At 39.6% G+C, this 19,650-nt stretch overlaps 1 protein-coding gene across 2 annotated transcripts; it reads left to right on the top strand.

Annotated features, from left to right (window-relative positions):
* Nucleotides 1-8,691: 8,691 nt before the first annotated feature.
* CACYBP (calcyclin binding protein) lies at nt 8,692-18,583 on the top strand (the record flags this gene model as incomplete). 2 transcript variants are annotated; one of them, XM_084248754.1, is made up of 6 exons in its annotated part: nt 8,692-8,712; nt 12,895-13,114; nt 14,887-14,983; nt 15,230-15,329; nt 16,934-17,031; nt 18,427-18,583. In XM_084248754.1, the coding sequence occupies 6 exons, from the start codon at nt 8,692-8,694 to the stop codon at nt 18,581-18,583; spliced, it is 693 nt and encodes a 230-aa protein (XP_084104880.1). The 2 variants fall into 2 exon arrangements, with proteins under 2 accessions (XP_084104880.1, XP_084104881.1); XM_084248755.1 differs by lacking the exon at nt 8,692-8,712 and having other exon boundaries at nt 12,901-13,105.
* Between the last annotated feature and the right edge of the window lie 1,067 nt (nt 18,584-19,650).

Raw genomic sequence — 19,650 nt, 5'->3', positions numbered from 1 at the left:
TTTATGCCAACCAAACTACTGTCAGCTATGTACAGTACATTATGGATACTCACCCTTGATTTCATTATTGACCATATTCTTTGCAAAGGATTTTAAACTCTTGTAGTGCCAGAATGATTCTCATCTGTGCCATATGTTGTATTAAAAGTAACACACTCTTGGAAGTAAAAGTCAAGTAAGAGCCATCTGTAACCTAGGAGCGTGCACTGCAAGTAGGTCATGGTGGATCCTTCCTCTACAATTATCATTAAACTCCAAAAGTGAAGTCCTCTTCGTGGAAGAGTGTTTATCTATGACCCATAAAATGGACATGATTGTTTGTTATCCTTTGTTGCACTCATCGAATAATACTTACAGATTTTATTATCTTAATATCATCTTTCATGATAATACTCATTTCCTTTTACCTAAAAGGAAAATAGCCTAGCATTCCGAGTATCTGTGTTGACTTTAACATTCCCTTCTTGGTGGTTAGAAAAGATACCTTTTTTTTTTTCTTTTTGTAAAATATAATGGCTAGAAAATTGCATCTTGTATTTGTTTCTGTAAGTCATTCAGTTGTAGCATTAGCTTTACCGGTACTTTCTGCTTTGATTCCGAGAAGCCTTGTACAAGTTGCCTTATCAACGGGCCAACTAAATTAAAATTGTTCTTTTGTGTTTGTGAATCTCATAGTTTCACTGTACAGCTCTACTCTTTAATTTCCAGAAATCAGTGCATTTCACCGAATGCCTAAATTGTAGAATTTTCCTTAAATGGTAGCTGAGGGAGAAATAGAATGGTGCTAGCTCGGTGTACATGCCTGTGGACTTGGCTCGATTTCTTAGTCCCTTCTTCTTTAAACAAAATTTAAACAGTTTTTCTTTAAATAAAATCACATATATTCCAAATATTTGCTAACTCTATCTTTTGCTTTTTCTTTGAAAAGATTATAATGGCAGTCTTCAGACTTTTTGTCTTCTCCAGTTCCACGTCACACGTAGGTATGTGAACTGGTACCGTATGTCTAAACTGTCCCTCATGGCAAGGCCTTTGGGTCAGTAGCCATAGGAAATATAGAAAATTCAAAATTTGTATATAATTTGATTGTTCAGATAATAACACTGTCCCAAGCCATAAGTCCTTCCCCATGTTTGTTTGAAACTCACATATCCCAGCATTAAAATGCAACTATTAGCTTTAATGTTACTTACTCTAAAGTGTATTTGAGAATTTCTATTCTTGTCTTGAATTTCATTAGAAAGAGATCAACCAGCCCAAATATCCAGGAAATTTTCAAATATTTTAGAGTGTTTTTCATCTTTTCTTAGGATACATTGTATAAAATATTCCTCAAGAAACCCACCATTTGCCCCATTCTGAAATGTGATGATTTTTCACTGACTTCTGCATAATAATGAAATTTAACTTGATAATTCAGTTCATTATCTTTTATATTGAGAATCTTGTTTAACACATTATTTAAAGCTGAAAGAAACCAAGCTGAATTTTGCAGTGCATATGTTTGCTAGCTTCCCACATCCTGAGGCATGGCACAATTTGGTTCTATTTAGTTATGTAAAAAATTTAGTGCAAATAAATTCTAAGTTACCTGATGTTCTTTATATGAGTGCCTATCAGAAACGTGAATAAGAATGTCATACAAACCTATGGCCTATCTCTCTCTTCCCCTCTCCTGGCTCTTCAGTTAGTGATTTCTTCTTCACTGACTTTCTTAAATTTCCCAAGAAAAGTGGAAAAGTAGTCTTTGTACTGTTGTTGGGCTATTTAATAGTATTTATCTTGTTTTATTTTTTTCAAAATTTCATTCATACTATGTGTTATTTATTTTTCTCAAATTCATATTCCATTTTCTCAAAATAATTTCTTTGCTAAAGTGATAAAACTAGGAGAATGTACATGGTTTGGGGCATAAGAGATAAGAGACCCTTAAAGGAGTTGATTATTCTCTGAGGGTGAGAATCACATATGTAACTAATGTGAGGGACTGAGTTTTCTTTTTCTTTAGTTGAAGTCAGTCTACTAAAGTGCTAAGGTGGCTGATTTCAGGACCTCTTTTACGGAAAAAGGAATTTTTAACAAATTTAAATAACTTGTTTGTTTTATCTGTTTTATGTTTGTTTTATCTTAGAGCAAGAACATTCTAGTGTAAAACTTAAACCTTTAAAAAAAAAGGGCACTTCTATAATAGCTCTGATTCTTTTGCCTCAAATACAAGTAAAAGACTAGACAAACTTTGTTGTGGTGTGAACACTGTTAGGGGTGTGGTGTGTGCGTGTGTGTGTGCGTGTGTGTGTGGTTGGTAAAATCATATAGGGTATCCCTGCCTCTTTTATAAAGCAGGTACCATGCAACTAAATACTCATGGTGATTAAGCTAGAAAGCCAGACAACAGCTTGATGACCTCCGTTTCCTTTTAACGTATATAACTTTCCTGGTCGCCATGCTGATGGCCACATTGAAGTATTGCTAGAACCACACTAAAACATCCTTCCTTTCCTATAGTGGCTTCTATGTAATATAGGCAGAACCCTTTAAGAATTTGCTCATCATTCAAAACCACCAAAATGAGTACTTCAGTGGGCTGCACCTCAATAGGAGATGCTCTTGAGTTTTACTGAGAAAAGTGGATGTTTGTGACTAGTTTGGTGACTAGTTTGGTGGCATTTCTTCCTCTGTGCTTCCATCTAAAAAACTACATCTCAAGCTTATCTCCAAATTAATTTTATACCTGCTATAAAAATGCCTCTACCATGTCCCATTCTCCTCACCTCCATCCCTGGTTTATCATTAGTGCTATTCTGAAAAAGTTTAATCTCAGAACAAAGAATCATTGAGTAGATAATGTACATTATAAGTTGCTTTCCTTTTTCATGGGCAATAAGTTAATATGTAAAATCTTTTCCATTAAAATGTAAATTTTGATAACTATATATTATATATGGAATAAAATATAGGAAACTGAATTGTAAGGATATAAATACATCAAGACTCTGGTGTCATGAAAGCACAAGAATAAAGCTGGAGATGGTCCCAGAATCCAAGATGTCCCAATAGCCTTTTGCATCAGTTTCTCTATTTTTGGTATTTTGCATAATGTATGGATCCTTATTTCAAGTGAGGGAAGAAGTTTCTCAGTCAGTTACACTTCCTTTCGTGCAGCTCCTACCTTACTTTTGCCCAGGAGGTAGTAGAAATTCTGTACCATCTATTTTTATGAATTGTAATGATTTTGCCCAAGAGTTTTCTAATGAAAACAGGTTCTACAATAAAGGAGTTGATTAGCCCCAACAGCACTAATTGACTACAAAAGAAACATTAGTGAGCAGTCTCCCTCTATAAACACACTGACCAATTAGATGTTTCCATAATTCCATGTATTATGTATAGTACACTCTATAAATGTAAATGTAATGCTTGTTAAGAAAAGTGCAATTTATTGTACATTGTCCCAGCAAATGTTTACTTTTATAATTGTTATGAACTTGAATTGAATTAGTATCTTGTTTTCATGTGTGAATGAAACCTTGTGAAATAAATAAATGCAACCAAGAAGGTAACAAGGTGACTGTTTTTGTGAGCCAGTGATGTTTCCAATGCTTTGTGTTGCCCCTTTGGCCCCATTGAGCAGTAATAAACATTTGTTCTGAAGTTCATATATGTCCTTTTTTTCCCTAATTGAACCTAGTATTTGTGTTTCAACGAAATATTCAGAACCCTGTGTAAATGAGGAACTAAGAGTCCCAGGCTCATGCAAATCAAATAACTACAGAACCCATAATACCTTGCACTCTCTCACTGTTTACTTTTCCTGCAGAGGTGAAAGGGGGATCTGCCTAAAGGGACCAAGAAAGAAACCAGAAGTTCACGGTTATCGCCTGGTTCTTGCGTTGTTTTGTTTCGGAATAAATCCTGTTTGCGGTTTTCCTAGCTGATTGCCTTTTGGAAGTTGACACTGTGACACTTTATGAGGTACTAGACCCCAGTCAACTTATTAAGAGAAAGTGTACAGGAGTTTGCTCCAGGCTGTACCTTGTAAAATGACAGCCTGTACAGCAGCAGTGCCAAGTGCTTTGAAACAATTTTAAAACACTTTATTGTTTCCCTCATTAACAAATGAGTTGAATAAAATATTTGTCACATGTCCATTTTATATTTGCATGAGTCTTGATTTCATCTTTTTGAAAATATACTTTAACAAAACATGTGGTTACTGTCAAAGACCCAGAGCAAGATCTTTTAAAAGTTTGCTTGTAAGGAAAGTTTATAGAAGTTCAGGCTTTAGAAGAAAGGGGTCATTAAATAGAAATTCTAAATCTAATGGGAAAAAGAAAACCTACACAATTTACAGGTATCTACAAGTCTATAATTAGTTTGTTCATGTGCAAAAAGAGGAGTTTTCATATTATCACATGAACATCAGCATTGTAAAAGAGAAGTTTTGTTTGATTTTAAGGGTTCTAATTTTTTAGGAAAGGCTTAGTTTTCATTTATCTGGAGACTGGAACTAGACAGTGACTCTGATGGGCATGTCTTGAAAGCTGTGGGGTTTTTATTTTATTTCAGAATGCAAAGTTGCAATTTTTTTTTTTTAACTTTGGCATTCATGTACTCAGTTACTCATATAGACTGTGATACTGACGTCTGGGCTAGTTATAGCAACTGTGTTACAATGAAGTGTAGGCCAAATAGAACAAATTAATTGTTTCTGCTGTAATTTAAATCTTAACAAATCTTAATGTAAAAATAATTTTTTCCTTAACATTATATACTTATGTATAAAATTCAAGATACCTCTAGAAGTGGTAAGACAATATTCCTCAATATAACAAGTAAATGTGTGCCAAAACAAAATTACAATGACTTAATTTTTCCATTACCCCAATATTTTTTAATTGTAATAATGCCAAATGCTATAGACCCTTCCAATTTAAATAGCAAACAGCTCAATATTAACATCCACATGCTTGTTAATTTTAGACATGAATTAATGGTTTTAAGTACAGTATTTTTAAACAAGACTATCTCGCTTTCCTAAATTAAAATTTGACTAATTTTTACAAAGTACATGTGCATACACGTGTACATTAGGTAGCTACACCTACGTTTATACACATATAGATAAATTTCTGGAAATGATTTAAAGATCATTTCTTACTTCAACGTTACATTCAATACCATGATATTAATTTCCCTCCTGTTATATTTTTGTTACACTTGCTGTTATGAGAATTAGGAATTAAAATCACAGAAATTCCTAACATTATACCAGGACATCTAAATTTTAGGAAATTCACATTTATTGTGATGAAGTTAGGAGGCTAAAAATCCAGACAACAGCTTGGTCTTGGTAAAAGGAGTGGGAGTTGTGAGAAGTGCTTTGATTCTCGACATATTTTGAAACAAGACTTACAGGATGAGATAGGATCTGAGATGAAGGTTCAAGTTTGACTCCTTGGCCTGAGCAATTACAAGACTGAGGTGTCCATTCACAGAACTGGGAAATAAGTAAAGGGGCTGATTTGGGGTAAGATGATAAATTTGGAGTTAATTTTTGAGAAGCCAAATTTGATGTGTTTATTAGACTTCCAAGCAAAGGCTGGAGCTCAGAGGAGTGGTGCAGCTGAAACTGCAGACTGGGAGTCCCTAGCTAACAGATGGTATTTAAACCCTTGTGATTTCAGGATAGCTAAAGGGAAAGCGTTGCCCCCGTGTACATCACTAAACAAATTTGAAAATTTCTGTATTGCTGAGCTTTCACCCAGAGCAATGAGGTATTTCTTCCTGTTTACTACTAAATGACTTCAGGTTATTGGTGGGGCACTTAAAAAATATCTAAGGTATAATTTACATACAATAAAATGTACACATCTCAGGATTCCTTCCATAGATTTTGACTATTGCATTAATCATTGTGTTACAGGGCAGGGAGAGGGGCAAACCTGCAAACCCTGCAAACCTGCAAACCTGCCTGCTCTAAATAGGTTTGCCATCCGCCACATCAACACAAAACATGAGACTTTAATGAAAAGGAACTTTAAAAAAGAATATAGTTTCTAAACTAAGCACCCAAAGTTACCCCTCCCCTTGTGGGTAAAAGTCCACCCAAGCAGAATTGGCCCAGAGCAAGGCCCCAAGGCCTGACACAAGTCTAAAGCATCTTCCAGTGGGGACCCACAGGAAAGGCTCAGAACCAACCAGACAAGTCTGGAAGGAAAAGAGCAAAATCAATACAGAGACAAAAACTGCCATTGTCACCTCCCCACGGGTCTCTCACCCACATCTGTTTCACCCAGTCCACGACCAAAAGGCAAGCACAGTTTCTTCACTGTCTCTCGGTATCATGTGCCTCCTCCAGGTGTCCTTCTGACTCTCCATCCTGCTTCCTTCCTTCTTCTGTCTCCTCTGAAGCTTCTTCTCTCCCTGCTCAGCTCCACCTTCCCTTGGGTGGGGCAGGGAACCTGGAACCTCTCCCTTTCCTGGAGACCACCCTGTTGCAATTGTAGTATTTCTCCCGCATCAGCAAAGTTCCTTCCTGGACTTGCTTAAGTATGACTTTTAAGTATAATGTCGGTGTATAAGATAATGTTAAAAACTAACTCCCTACCCCTGCCAGGCAGGCAGCTATGGGAGGCTAGAGTAGATAAGGGAATTGATAAGGCTGCCTTAGGGATAATGAGACAGGGCAAGCTAAGGTTATTAGGCAGTTTTAGGGACAGTGCAGGAGGGGACCTCTGAAGAAAACCACCACCATCCTTAACAAGATTGTCTGTGGTCTCAACAAGATCATAAAACCAGCCACCACGACCAGAAAAACCAGCCTGGCTCCAGGAATGCAGAAACAGGACTAGCACACGGTTGTGTCAAAAGGCATCGCCTGAGACCAGACATCCCAGCAGCTAACTGGTGCAAACTGCCTAGAAAGGCTTCAAAAACACAGTTTAAAAGGGAGACTCAAATGCTCCTGTTATAGAGCAGCCCCGACATCCTTTTCCCCCTAACACTTCCAGCGCAGACCTCACCTGCCGCTTCTCTTAGCAATGTATTTAAATAAATCTGCCTTTTCTAGTCTCCACTCAGTTTCTGATGAATTCTTTCACCCTCACACCTCCCGCCTTAACAGAGATTCCTCCTCACTACATATAACATGACAAAGAAACGACACAAATGTTTACAGCTCAATTAAATTTCCATAAAATGAACACACCAGTCACCAGCATTCAAATTAACCAACAGAACATTATCTGAACCTCACAAGCCACCTCGTGGCTCCTTTCTGTCATTGTCTTCCACACCCTAGGTAACCTTTTCCTTTTTTTTCTTTTTTAACACTTTGAGCTAATAATTTTGGTTTTAGACTTAAATAGAACCAAACAACCTATCCTCTTTGATGTCCAGCTTCCTTCTCTTAGCGTCATGTTTGGGATTTATGCATGTTGTGTAACTTGTCTAGTTTTGTACTTCCGATTCGCCTGTTCTACAAGGAATGCTCAGCCTCATTTGTCTCGGCGCCTTCGCCTATTCCGACTTGCTGATTTTCTAATCACTACCTTGGTTCATATAGAAAGCCCAGCGCAGGCTACTTGACTTATGCAGGGTTGACATAGTAGTTATGTGCACAACCGCCTTTGTAAGCGTTTTGAGGTTGCCACTAAAGCAACCTGAAAAGCGGGACTCAGCGCTTCGGGATGCTGGAGGGAAGAGCTGGAGGGAAGAGCCGAAGCCAGCCGCAGGCAAACTCCGACCACATTTCCTCCGAAGGTGACTAGACCACTTAAACCCAAGGCAAAACTGGGGAGAACTGGAAAGCTGCGGAACGGTCGGTGAGGGGGCGAAGGCACGAGGGAAGTAATTCAACAGCACACTAAGAGAAAGGCGCGACCGCAACTGCCTTGTCAGAACGAGGCGCCCCGTATTTGCAGCCTTAGTTCCGGGCGGTGTGACAGAGGCCAGTCCTGTCGCCAACGCAGCCCCATTTCCTGTTGCGGTTCTGGATGACGCCACTAAGCCCTGCGAAACCGTGACGTCCCCAGCGCGCCGGAACCACTGAAAAGCAAACTGTTCCCTCGAAGAGTCCTCCACACTTTTCTTCTTCCTTCCTGGCCTAGCCACTCCCCTTTTTGAAATTTTTTGCCCGTTTCTAGCAGGGGCTCTCACTAGCCCTAGGGAAAATGGCTGCTCCGAGAGTGGGTGACCTAGAGGGGACGGGGAGCAGCCAATTTGAACCCCCGATCATCTGTACGTTATTTCCGGGGTTGGCTCAGGAAAGTGCGGACGAGCTGTCCGACCACGACTGCGCAGCCGGGGCCTAGGAGGTCAAAATATAACGCTGCACTTGCCCGGGCCGGAAGGAAGAGGCGTTACTCGCCTGACGCGCCGGTTTGCTCGCGAGAGTTGGGCGTTGCTAGGAGGCCGGCGGACGGGGCGGGGCGGGCCCGGCGCGGGGGGCGGGGCTGAGCGCGGCGGGCGGCGCTCTGGGTGGGCGGCGGCGACGAAATCGCGAAGGTTCCAGAGGCGCCGCGTGCGGAAGGCGGGCCGCGACCGGGCGCAGGGTCGGCTGTAGGCGCGTGTGGCGGGCGCTGCCGCGGGTGCCGGGGCGGTCCGCGCTGGCGGTGGGCGCACTCGGGGCGGCGCTTCCTGTTCTAGTCACTGCGCGGCTGCAGCTCGGGCCTTGCCGGACTCCAGCCGACCATGGCCTCTGCGTGGGAAGAGGTAAGGGGCCAGCCTCGCCTTCCTCGGTCGGCCGCGCCGGCGCTTTCGGCTCCGTCGCGGGCCACTCTTGCCCACCGCCCGGGTCCCCGTGCCGAGCTGCTCCGCGGTGGCCGCCTCCCGTGGTCCCTTCCTGTGTCTCCTGCCCTCGCGCCTCCCACGGCCGCCCACCTGCCCACTGGGCCCCGGCGGCCTCCGCCCCGGGACAGAGTTGCCGGCCGCCCTCCGCTGCTCCGCGGGGCCCTGCGGGGTGGCTCCCCGCCGGGAGGGTGAGCAGGGGGGTGTCGTGATCCCCGAGTGCTGGAAGTGCAGGTGGGGCGCGAGAGAGCTGGTCACCTTCGCGGTTCTTTCGGTCCCTTGGGCTCCGTTATTCCAGCCCTAGGGCGCGTGGCCCCATTTACTCTAACACCGAGTGTCATTGCTGGCGGAGCAGTCGGAAGGCGAGAAGTCCTTGGTCCCAGCGCTGTAATGCTCTTGGTAATGTTTTCTTTACACATAGCAGTGCCTGTGTTACGTTGGGCCATCTCTAGGCTTGTACAGACCAAGTTATAGTTCTAAAAGTTTAACTTGGCAAACAGTAATCTGCTGTATGCGTTCTGAAGAAAAAATATTACAATTAGTGGTAGGAAATAGCCTTTTCCTCTGTTAAGCTGTGTGAACATGGGGACTAAATTTTTTGGACACTAATAATACTTGCATACTAATAATACTAATACTTGCATTACTGCACTCTGGTCTAAGTAGGAGGGCAGACAATACTGTTTACATATTGAGGTTTTAACTAGATTTGTTTTCTGGACACTTTTTTTCTCCTTCAATGTGAACAAAATGGGAAAGCTCTGTAGAGTGTGTAGACGTTAGGAATCTGCTGCAAGTGAAGAACAAGTGTGTAAGTATTCTGGGTAACTTGTCACATTTATGAAGCCTGAAGATAGGCCATGTGGTGCCACATGCCCTGAGCAGACTGAGGTCAGCATTATTAATCCTCTTTAAAGCAAATGACTTTTGAGTTACTTGAAAATACACATTCGAGATTAAAATTTAAAAAAAACAGTTCATTTAAAGTGTACCCATCAGTGATTGTTAGTATAGTCATAGTGTTGTGCAGCTATATAACTAACTGCCTGATTCAAGAACATTTTCATCATCCCATGATGCCCATTAAGCACTTATTCCCCATCCCTCTCTTCCCAGCTCATGGTACTCAGTCTACTTTCTGTCTATAGATTTGCTTATTCTGGACATTTCATGTAAATGGAGTCTTACACTATATGACCTTTTGCTCTTTGGCATCTTTTACTTAGCATGATGCCTCAAGTTCGTCTATGGTATAGTCTGTATTTTATGTGTGAATGAGACTCCATTTTATGCATATATTACAATTTGTTTATTCATCAGTTGATGGACATTTGGATTATTTCCACTTTTTGACTGAATATTTGTATGTAACTTGTTATGTGGACATAAGTTTTCAGTTCTCTGAGGTATATACATAGGAATGGAATTGCAGGGTCTTAAGGTTAGAAGGACCAAACTCCTTTTGCAGTGACTCCATGCACCATTTATTTTGCTCTCCCACATGTCATGTATGAAAATTCCAGTTTGGGGCCTCCCCGGTGGCGCAGCTGTTGAGCGCTGGGTTGCCAAGCTGCCCGCAGCCTCTGCAGTGCCGGTTCGATCCCTGGCTGCTCCCTGGCCACCGGAGGAGGGTCCCACATGGCGCGCAGACCTCTCCTGCCGCCCGCTGCTCCCCTCAGCAGTGTACTTCGGTCCTTCTGCCTGCTCTGCTCCCCGCTCTGGCTCTGGCGAATTCTCTCACCCTCCCGCGCTTCTGACTGTACCCAGTGCATGTATAAACAAAACAAACAAACAAACAAATAAATAAATAAATAAAATAAAACATGCCTCTATTAAAAAAAAAATTAAAAAAAAATTCCAGTTCACATCCTCATCAGCACTTCACACTTTTCTGGTTTATGTTTTGTTGTTAGCCATTCTAGTGGATATATAGTATCTCAGTGTGGATTTGATGTGCATTTCATTTATTACTGATGATGTGGAGCATCTTTTCACAGTCTTGGTGGCTATTTGGGCTGCCCCTCTTCCTGTCCTATAACATTTCTACATGTATCTTTGGAGGAATGTGTGTTCAAGTATTTGCCTGTTTTAAAGTACTTTGTTTTTAATGCCTCCTAGTGAAGAATTTGGAAATAAATTAGAAATTAAAGTTTGAATATGTTTAGTGGGGGTGAAAGGAGATTCCATTTTGAGTAAGGGTAACATGCATGCTAAATAGAAAAAGGCCTTTATTATCTAAGATTTCATAAAGACCATGGGGAAAGCACTGGAGCATCTCTTACCATTGCAGGTTTGTAAGTAACAGAACTGAGGAACTACCTCAAACAGCCCTCCAAGTTTCTGCAGACAGATAGTTGATACCTTAATCTTGTACTGTAGAGACAAAACTGGCTATAAAGAGGACCTGGGAATTCAGCCAATATACAATTCCTTGATTAATTCTTACTACTTTCTTGAGTCTCCTAGAAAAATGATTAGTATTCTGTCAAGAAGCAAAACTTCTTGTTGGTACATTATTCTATTTAAATTTTTTTTTAACTAAGTACATATTCTGGAAATAAATGTACTCATTTTACATTTCAGTGTTTTTATTGAAATTATTCATTGTGAATTTTTGAAAACATAATAAACAAAAACCCAATCATCTTGACTGTGCAGTCAAAAGATGAGTTTGCATTTTTTTTATTTGCTTGTTTTTAGTTGACTGTTGGAGGAGGAACAAAGTGTGGACAGAGGACTGGGCACAGTTGGACATTTTATACCATATTAATTACAGATAGGTGAAACAAGGGCATCTGATAAATGAGATAATCAGACATGGGGTTAAACACATTGCTTTTTCTGCTATTCTCTAAGACTGAAATTATCAAACATTTAAGATTTTTATGTTTTACCTATTAAATGATCCCAGGCTATAATGTAATAAGATTCTTGTCAAATTGTTAGTATCTACGCAGAATGTAAAATTAAGAAAAATGAACCAGTTTGTAAAGATCATAATGCATTTACAGTATGTTAGAGGATAAGGGAAAAATTGTTAAGCTCATTAGTTTTTAACCATCTATTTAGCAATCTGTTTACTCTTAAACTTCATAAAATGTTGGCTCTATCTCTAGAAGGTAGAAATAGAAGAGACTTAGAGGTGATGATGCACACTGGCTGAGAAGGAAAGAACAGGTGGCCTTTTCAGTGATCCATGTGCATTTTTGGATTGTTTGCCCCCATCTAAGAGGTCAGCCAAATTCCAGATTTCTAACTATAAGATTGATCCAGAGCATGAGAACAAGACTTTTTCTTAAAAGCAGAAGTGTGTTTTTATTTTGTCTTAAAAATTCTAACTTTTATGGGTGGTTTTGGGTATTTGGGTTAGGAACCTCAGGGAGGGCCACGCACAGTGAAGTGTGGTAATCAGACAGAGGTTTACCTTTGTAAAGCTGCCGCACCACTCACTCCACTCATCCATGGTGTATCTGCTCATCTTTAATATTTTAAAAATCTTAATATCAGATCATTAGGACCAGAAGTTATTTGCCTTTGAAAAGATTTCTTTATCCATAGTATCTTGTAAGTAAAATGTTATAAAATAAAGGCAGATAACAGTCTACCAGACCAGACAATGTAGGCTTGATTACCTATTGTCATTTCAAGATTAAGTGTTCCTTTTTTAAAAAAAAGGAAGCTTGGGTTATTTACAAGTCAAACTACAGGAAAGATTTCCTAGCTGCTATCCATGCTAGAAAATTTAAATGAACCTTTTGTTTAAAGATTTATTTTATTTATTGATGCATACAAGAGCTGGGGTGCAGGCCAGAGGTGTGGGGGATGAGAGGATTCACCACAGACAGTGGGGAGCAGAGCAGGCAAATTGACTGAAATACACTGCTGAGGGGAGCAGCAGGCAAGTCTGGAGAGGTCTGCTGTGCCTTGTGAGTAGCTCCCTGGCTGGGGGAGTGAACTGCTGCAGTGGCTGCGGACAGCTCCACAGTACTGAGACTTAACCTGTTGTACCACCAGGGAGGCCCTGAACCTCTTAATTCCTTACATTGAAATGACCCCATGGGTACAATATCAGACTATTATTTATGATAGTTAACTTATCTTTTACAGCTACAGAAAGATTTAGAAGAGGTAAAGGTGCTGCTGGAAAAGACCACTAGAAAGAGAGTACGAGATGCCCTTACAGCTGAAAAATCCAAGATTGAGACAGAAATCAAGAACAAGATGCAGCAGAAATCACAGAGCAAAGCAGAACTTCATGACAATGAAAAGCCAGCTGCTGTGGTTGCTCCCATCACCACAGGATACACAGTGAAAATCAGTAATTATGGTATGACTCTCTCCCTTGCATCCTCCCAGCAACCTAGTTGTCACTTTTGACCCACTAACCAGACAGTTTTAAAGAGTTTTGAATATTTGTTTTTGGTGGTTTGAAAGGGAGGACCAGGAGCCATCAATTCTTATTTAATAAGATGCTTTTTAAGAAATAAAAGAAAGGATACATTATAAAAACTGTTAGTGAATGTACAATGACTTAGTACATTGATAGTAGCAACAAGGAAGGAACCTATTCTGAAATATATTCAATATATATGACAGGATTTTTTTTTTCAGTCTTGTTTTGTATTTCAGTTTGTTAAGCAGTCATCATAATTAACTCAAGAAGGGAATCTAGTTTAATTCAGGAAATTTTTTGAGCACCTAATGTGGGCCTGTGTTGTGCTAGTACTTGTGATTACACAATGGTGGCTACAGTCTAGTCCCAGTGCTGGGTGTGTTTGAGACAACCATGTAGTTAATAACTTCTCAGTATAATAATACCATTTTAACTCAATAGGTTGTGAGCATTTTTGCTTTAGAAACAGTGCAAATTGAGTCTGAGTAATGAGCTCTCACCAGGACACGGACAGTCTTATTTGTCTTTGCTCTCGTGGTATCTAGCACATAGTATTTTTTAAAATCTCTATCAGTTCAGTTAAGAAAATATTTATTATGAGAACACAGGTGATGAAATACTTTTGCTGTAGTGAAGAACAGTCATGAGAATTAAAAACATTTATTTTTGCATATGAAGAGGAAATTCAACAAGTGTGAGGAAACCACAGGAGCAAAGGACATGAATAGCCACAAAGGTGTGGTGTGTCTCCTGTGGTAGAGATGTACACAAGTGCTATAGGAGATGTTACGTATTTAGTTGACTCTAGGAAACTGGTCTGAAGATGGTACAATTGTGGTACATTAAGCAGAAATGCAGATTTGTCATTAGGGAAAAATTTGCTGGTGTGTTAGGGAGAATTCACTAGTGTATGGAAGATGGATTGAATGAATGGGTAGGAACTATATGTTCCTCCAGAACTTGCTAGGACGGACATCTTTTTGAATTAACATTACATTTCTCTTACATAGGATCAAAGAGAAACAGTCAGGGATATATCCATACACTCACACATGAAAGTATATGGAAGTGCATAAATATATGTATTGCACTGTATGCTTACGTGATGTCTATTTTTTGTGTTGATAGAATTCATCTGGGTTAGAGACTAAATAGTTTGGTATTATATATTGAAATGGCATTCAGTAGATACTGGTAGGTTGGTCAAATTAGCAACTTTGGAAGAAGAATTGGACTATTAAAATTTATGTTGCATCTTGTTGGGGAGGGAATTGAGGAAGCATTGCATTTGTTGAACTGCTCAGGGAAGTAGAAATGATAGCGAAATTAGACAACAGTGCCGTTCAGCCATTCAATGGAGAATTGTGAATATTTAGTTGTAGGAAAAAATTATTTTCCTTGAGAAGGGGAAATGAGCTCCTTACAGAATGTACTTGACAGTCACCTGCCTTAATAAAAAGAACATGGACTTTTTTTTTATTTCCTTCATTCTTCAGTAAATCTGGGTTTGAATCAAAGTTCTGCCATTAGATTCCTAACTTGAGGTAGATAATAACTGTGTTGAGGCTCCATCTACAAACTAGTTTTTTCATGTTTCTATTAACTGCTTTTTCATTTCACCAAGTTTTACAATGAGCTATATGCATTTGTTATTTAAGTGATAGTATCAGAGACTTCAATCACGTTCCATCTTTTGTTGTTCCTAGGATGGGATCAGTCTGATAAGTTTGTGAAAATCTATATCACCTTAACTGGAGTTCATCAAGTGCCCCCTGAGAATGTGCAAGTGCATTTCACAGAGAGGTGAGTTCCCATCACAGGAGGAGGGTGCTCACTGAGTCAGGTATTGCCTTATTATGCCTCTTTTCTTTGCAGTTTCTAAAGTTCTACTTAAATTGAGAATTATCCCTTGAAAGTGCTTTGAAGAGTCTTAAAACCTGGGATAGCCAAGAGCATATCCTAAAATAAAACTGGAAACTTTTCCAAAGGAACTGGAAGGCATGTGTTTCATAGTCCCAGAAGGATAATGTGTTCACAATTGTGTTGTAGGTCATTTGATCTTTTGGTAAAGAATCTAAATGGGAAGAATTATTCCATGGTTGTGAACAATCTCTTGAAACCCATCTCTGTGGAAGGCAGTTCAAAAAAAGTAAGTTTGCTTTTTTTGGGTCATAATACTGTGAAACTTCATTAAATTAAATCTGGCAGACCTAAAATTTGTCCTTTGTTATAGGGATCAGCAAACCATGTCCTGTTGCCTATTTTGTAATTGAACATAGCAGTACTCAGTGGGGTATGCACTATCTGCTTTGGCACTACAACAGCAGTTGAGCAGCTGCAACAGACCATATCACCTATGAAACCTAAAATATAGAACCTTTACAGAAAAGTTTGTTGACTCCTGCTTTAATAGAATAGAGTATAAGGATGTTGCAGTAAAATCATAGGGGAATGAACTTTTAAAAATGGCTAAGAGTAGCCCTGGAATTTTATTTTATTTTTTTTAAAGATTATATCTTTTTTTTTTATTTATTAGATTTATTTTTTATTTATTTATTTATATAAGCAGTGGGTACAGTCAGAAGCGCGGGAGGGTGAGAGAATTCACCAGAGCCAGAGCCGGGAGCAGAGCAGGCAGAAGGACCGAAGCACACTGCTGAGGGGAGCAGCGGGCGGCAGGAGAGGTCTGCGCGCCATGTGGGACCCTCCTCCGGTGGTCGGGGAGCAGCCGGGGATCGAACCAGCGCTGCAGAGGCTGCGCTTCGCAACCCAGCGCTCAACCGCTGCGCCACCGGGGAGGCCCCAGCCCTGGAATTTTAATGCCACTTTTGGTCACTTGATAGATGTGCCCTTTGGCAGCTCACTTACTCTCTGTACCATCCATTTGCACATTGGGAATAATTATTTCATAAAATTAAAATGGTGTACTGAAATGAAATATAAATTTCTCAAATTAAGGTAGTTATTAGAGAGGCACTATGTGATTTTTTAATTTCTATAATTTGATACATAAAAGGTTTTAAAGCACAGCATAGTTGGAGTTTAGTAGAAGCTGTAAAAATGAAATGTCATTTAAACTGTTACTCATGCTTTTCACTAATTCAGGTAATCCCTCTTTTCTATTTGAATGAGCTGCTATGTAGTCTTGTCATTCTTTTTGTTTACATAGGGTGATACAACAGCTTAAGGTAAAATTAAAATAGTTTGTTGATTAGTTTGTTTCTCAGTGTTCCCTTCATCCTCCAATGCCACAGTTGAAGGAAGCTCAGAAGACCTGTCACAGAGTAATATGGATCATTCTTGAATACATTGTGTATTCTTGCACTTCCTCTCTCACCTTCCAAACTCCTTACATACCCAGTATTACCTTATATGATGTAGTTGTCTTCCTGTCTGATCCCTCTTACTATAACACTCCTTCAGTCATCCAAATCCAGTCACTTTTTTTTTTTTTTTTGAAACATAACCATACCATCCTATCCTGAAGCCCTTTCTGGCCTTTTCTCCTGAACCTTGTGGGTGCTCAGATTTCACTTCAAAGGCCTTTCTAAATAAGGTTCCTGATCCCAACACCCTCTTTGTCTTGATAGCACTTAGTATTTGAAAGTACTTCAGTTTTGTTATGGTCTTCTTCCTTTGTGTGAAAATGTCAGGCACCTAGGATGGATCTTGACTAATTGAATATAAGTAATATTTCCTAAATACTCTTATTTCATGTTCTGAGCTGTAACTTTTACCCTACTTTTCTTCCAGGTCAAGACTGATACAGTTCTGATCTTATGTAGAAAGAAGGCAGAAAACACACGGTGGGACTACCTGACTCAGGTTGAAAAAGAATGCAAAGAGAAAGAGTAAGCCTGTGTTCATTTCTTTAAGAATTTTAATGTATTCTTTACTGGGATTGTAGATTTCTATTATTTTGTCTTTATGGATAATAGGGTGTATAGTCTGTGATTTGGCCATTTATTTCTTAATGCCCATTAACTTACATCTGCTTTCAACTGTCAGAACCTACCTGAAAGAGGGTACACGTTCACCAAGTGGCTTTTTAAGGGACGTTTTTGTAAGTTTGGTTAATTTGTTTCCCCCAGTGCAGATAAACCCTGGAGCAGTGGTGCTTCTATATAAATTCTGTGCCCATTCCCAAGGATTTTATTTCACTAGTTCCAGGAAGGACCAGATACCCATTGTGGTCTTCGAATTCCACAGAAGTTTCTGATATGTAGTAGGTTTCACTATTGCTTCTTGCATTTGAGATATGGTTGGCTGGAATTAGACCCTATCTACAACATTGACCTTATTTTTTTTAAAGATTAATTTGTTTATGCATACAAGAGCTGGGATATAGGCCAGAGGTGTGGCGGGTGCGGGGATTCACCAGAGACAGAGTAGGGAACAGAATAGGCAGATCGACTGAAGTACACTGCTGAGGGGAGCAGTGGGCTAGTGGAGTTGCTCCCTGGCCGGCCAGCGATTGAACTCGCGCTGGAGGCTGCGGACAGCTTCACAGGTTGTGTCCTAACCCCTTGCGCCACCAGGGAGGCCCTGCAACATTGACTTTAAATCCAAACTGAATTACCTGAGTATAGGGTACTTGTCTTCCTCTTAACTTTATCCCCAGCATCCAGCACAGAATCTGGCATTTAGTAATTGAGGTGAATGAAAAACTGAATATATAGTTAATTCACCCAGTTTGGATGCTGATTGAAGTAGAGGTACTGACTATATTAAGGATAATGTTTTTTTAACTCATTAGGTCCATACTCATGTATCTCAGAGTTAGGAAGAACAACTTTGTAAATAAAAATGAAAAAAAATGAGTGTGCTTCAATATGTGTCCATGTGTAATGCCTGTTTGTTTTTCCTTCAGTTGAAGTATTGTTTACAGGTTATTTGAGGAACCATGCTTGTAAAAATTCAAATAATTCAGAAAAAAAAAAAAAAAACAAAAACCCAACTTGCTTTTCCTGCTGAAAATCACCTGAAATCCCACCGCCCCTTACTGTGTTGATGACCACTCCTTCGTGGACTGTGTGGAGTGTAAAATGTTTTCATTAAGATGAATTTGTGTGTGTGATTTTAATTGTGAATGTTTGGAAACACTATCATCCCCCTTTCCCTGCCTTTCCACTTCCTGCCAACATTATCTGATTTGTATCTTTCCATACTTAGTAGTCATACATAACATTGCTGTCAGTAACTGTCATCATTTTTATATATTATTGACTGTGTTTTCTTCTTGACAGGAAGCCCTCCTATGACACTGAAACAGATCCTAGTGAAGGATTGATGAATGTTCTAAAGAAAATTTATGAAGATGGAGATGATGATATGAAGCGAACCATTAATAAAGCCTGGGTGGAATCAAGAGAGAAGCAAGCCAAAGGAGACACAGAATTTTGAGTTTTGAAGTCCTTTTGAGAACTGTGATGTGGAAATACCGATGTTTCCACTTAGGAAATGTTGGTGAGCTACACAGATAAATTTGATAGATAAACTATTTACTTAGCCTTCTAAGTAAAGGCAATGTATTCTCCATTACCAGCTGGAGGATTTATTTAAATAAAATATGCTTATTACACACTTCCTCCAAACACGGTTTCCGCAATACTTATTCATTTTGTTTAAGAAAGGATAATATGCATTCTGGTATGAAATGTAAAAAAGGCAAATCTTGCCTAATGAAAATGCCACATTGTGTGTATTTTTGTTCAGCTAAGTGGTAGAAAACAAGTTTTTCCTTGCCTTTAAGTTCCTGACATCAGCTCCCACCAATGTAAGTCTAAACTTGACCATAGATAAAAATATTTGTATAGTATCAGTTAGTAAGTTTTACCCTGGATCAAATGGGCTTTTAAGAACAATAAGCATAAAGCAAAGATACATGTAAGAAATCCATCTAATCCTATGTTCAATAAAATTAGATTTTTATTCAGTGGAATAACTTAGTTTGTCCAGCAGCATGTCAGAAAAGTCAGGCTCTCAGTGGGAATTGTTTATTTTAGAGGGAATTAACCCTACATCAGAAATAATAGCAAAATGCCTATGATCTCCATTACTACATTATATTGGAGTGAATGGGCTCCTGGATCCAGTCCCAACCTGGGGAGGGAAGAGGTTGGGGTGTCCTTACCCCATTGAAAGAGCAATTATCAGACATTTTGAGAATTCAATTTTGATACTACCTGGAGATAGCATCAAATTGCACAGGTTTAGGGTTCAATTCTGTAAGACTGGAAGATGAGAGCACCATGTGAATATACAACTCTTTCAAGCATGGTCTGTTAACTCTTGAGAAGCCTTTTACTTCCTTCACCTGGAATTGGTAGATGAAGGAGGCAGCAGTGAGAAACAAGCTAATCAATAAACTATTTTAATATTACCTTTAAGCAGCTGTATCATTCTGTGTAAACAAACAGCAGAATTACATCCCCCCCCCCCCAACACACACACAAGATTTATCATACCAA

The sequence above is a fragment of the Talpa europaea genome, assembly GCF_964194135.1.
Source record: "Talpa europaea genome assembly, chromosome: 12".
Classification (NCBI taxonomy): Eukaryota; Metazoa; Chordata; class Mammalia; order Eulipotyphla; family Talpidae; genus Talpa; species Talpa europaea.
This window is presented reverse-complemented; position numbering and strand designations above follow the sequence as displayed.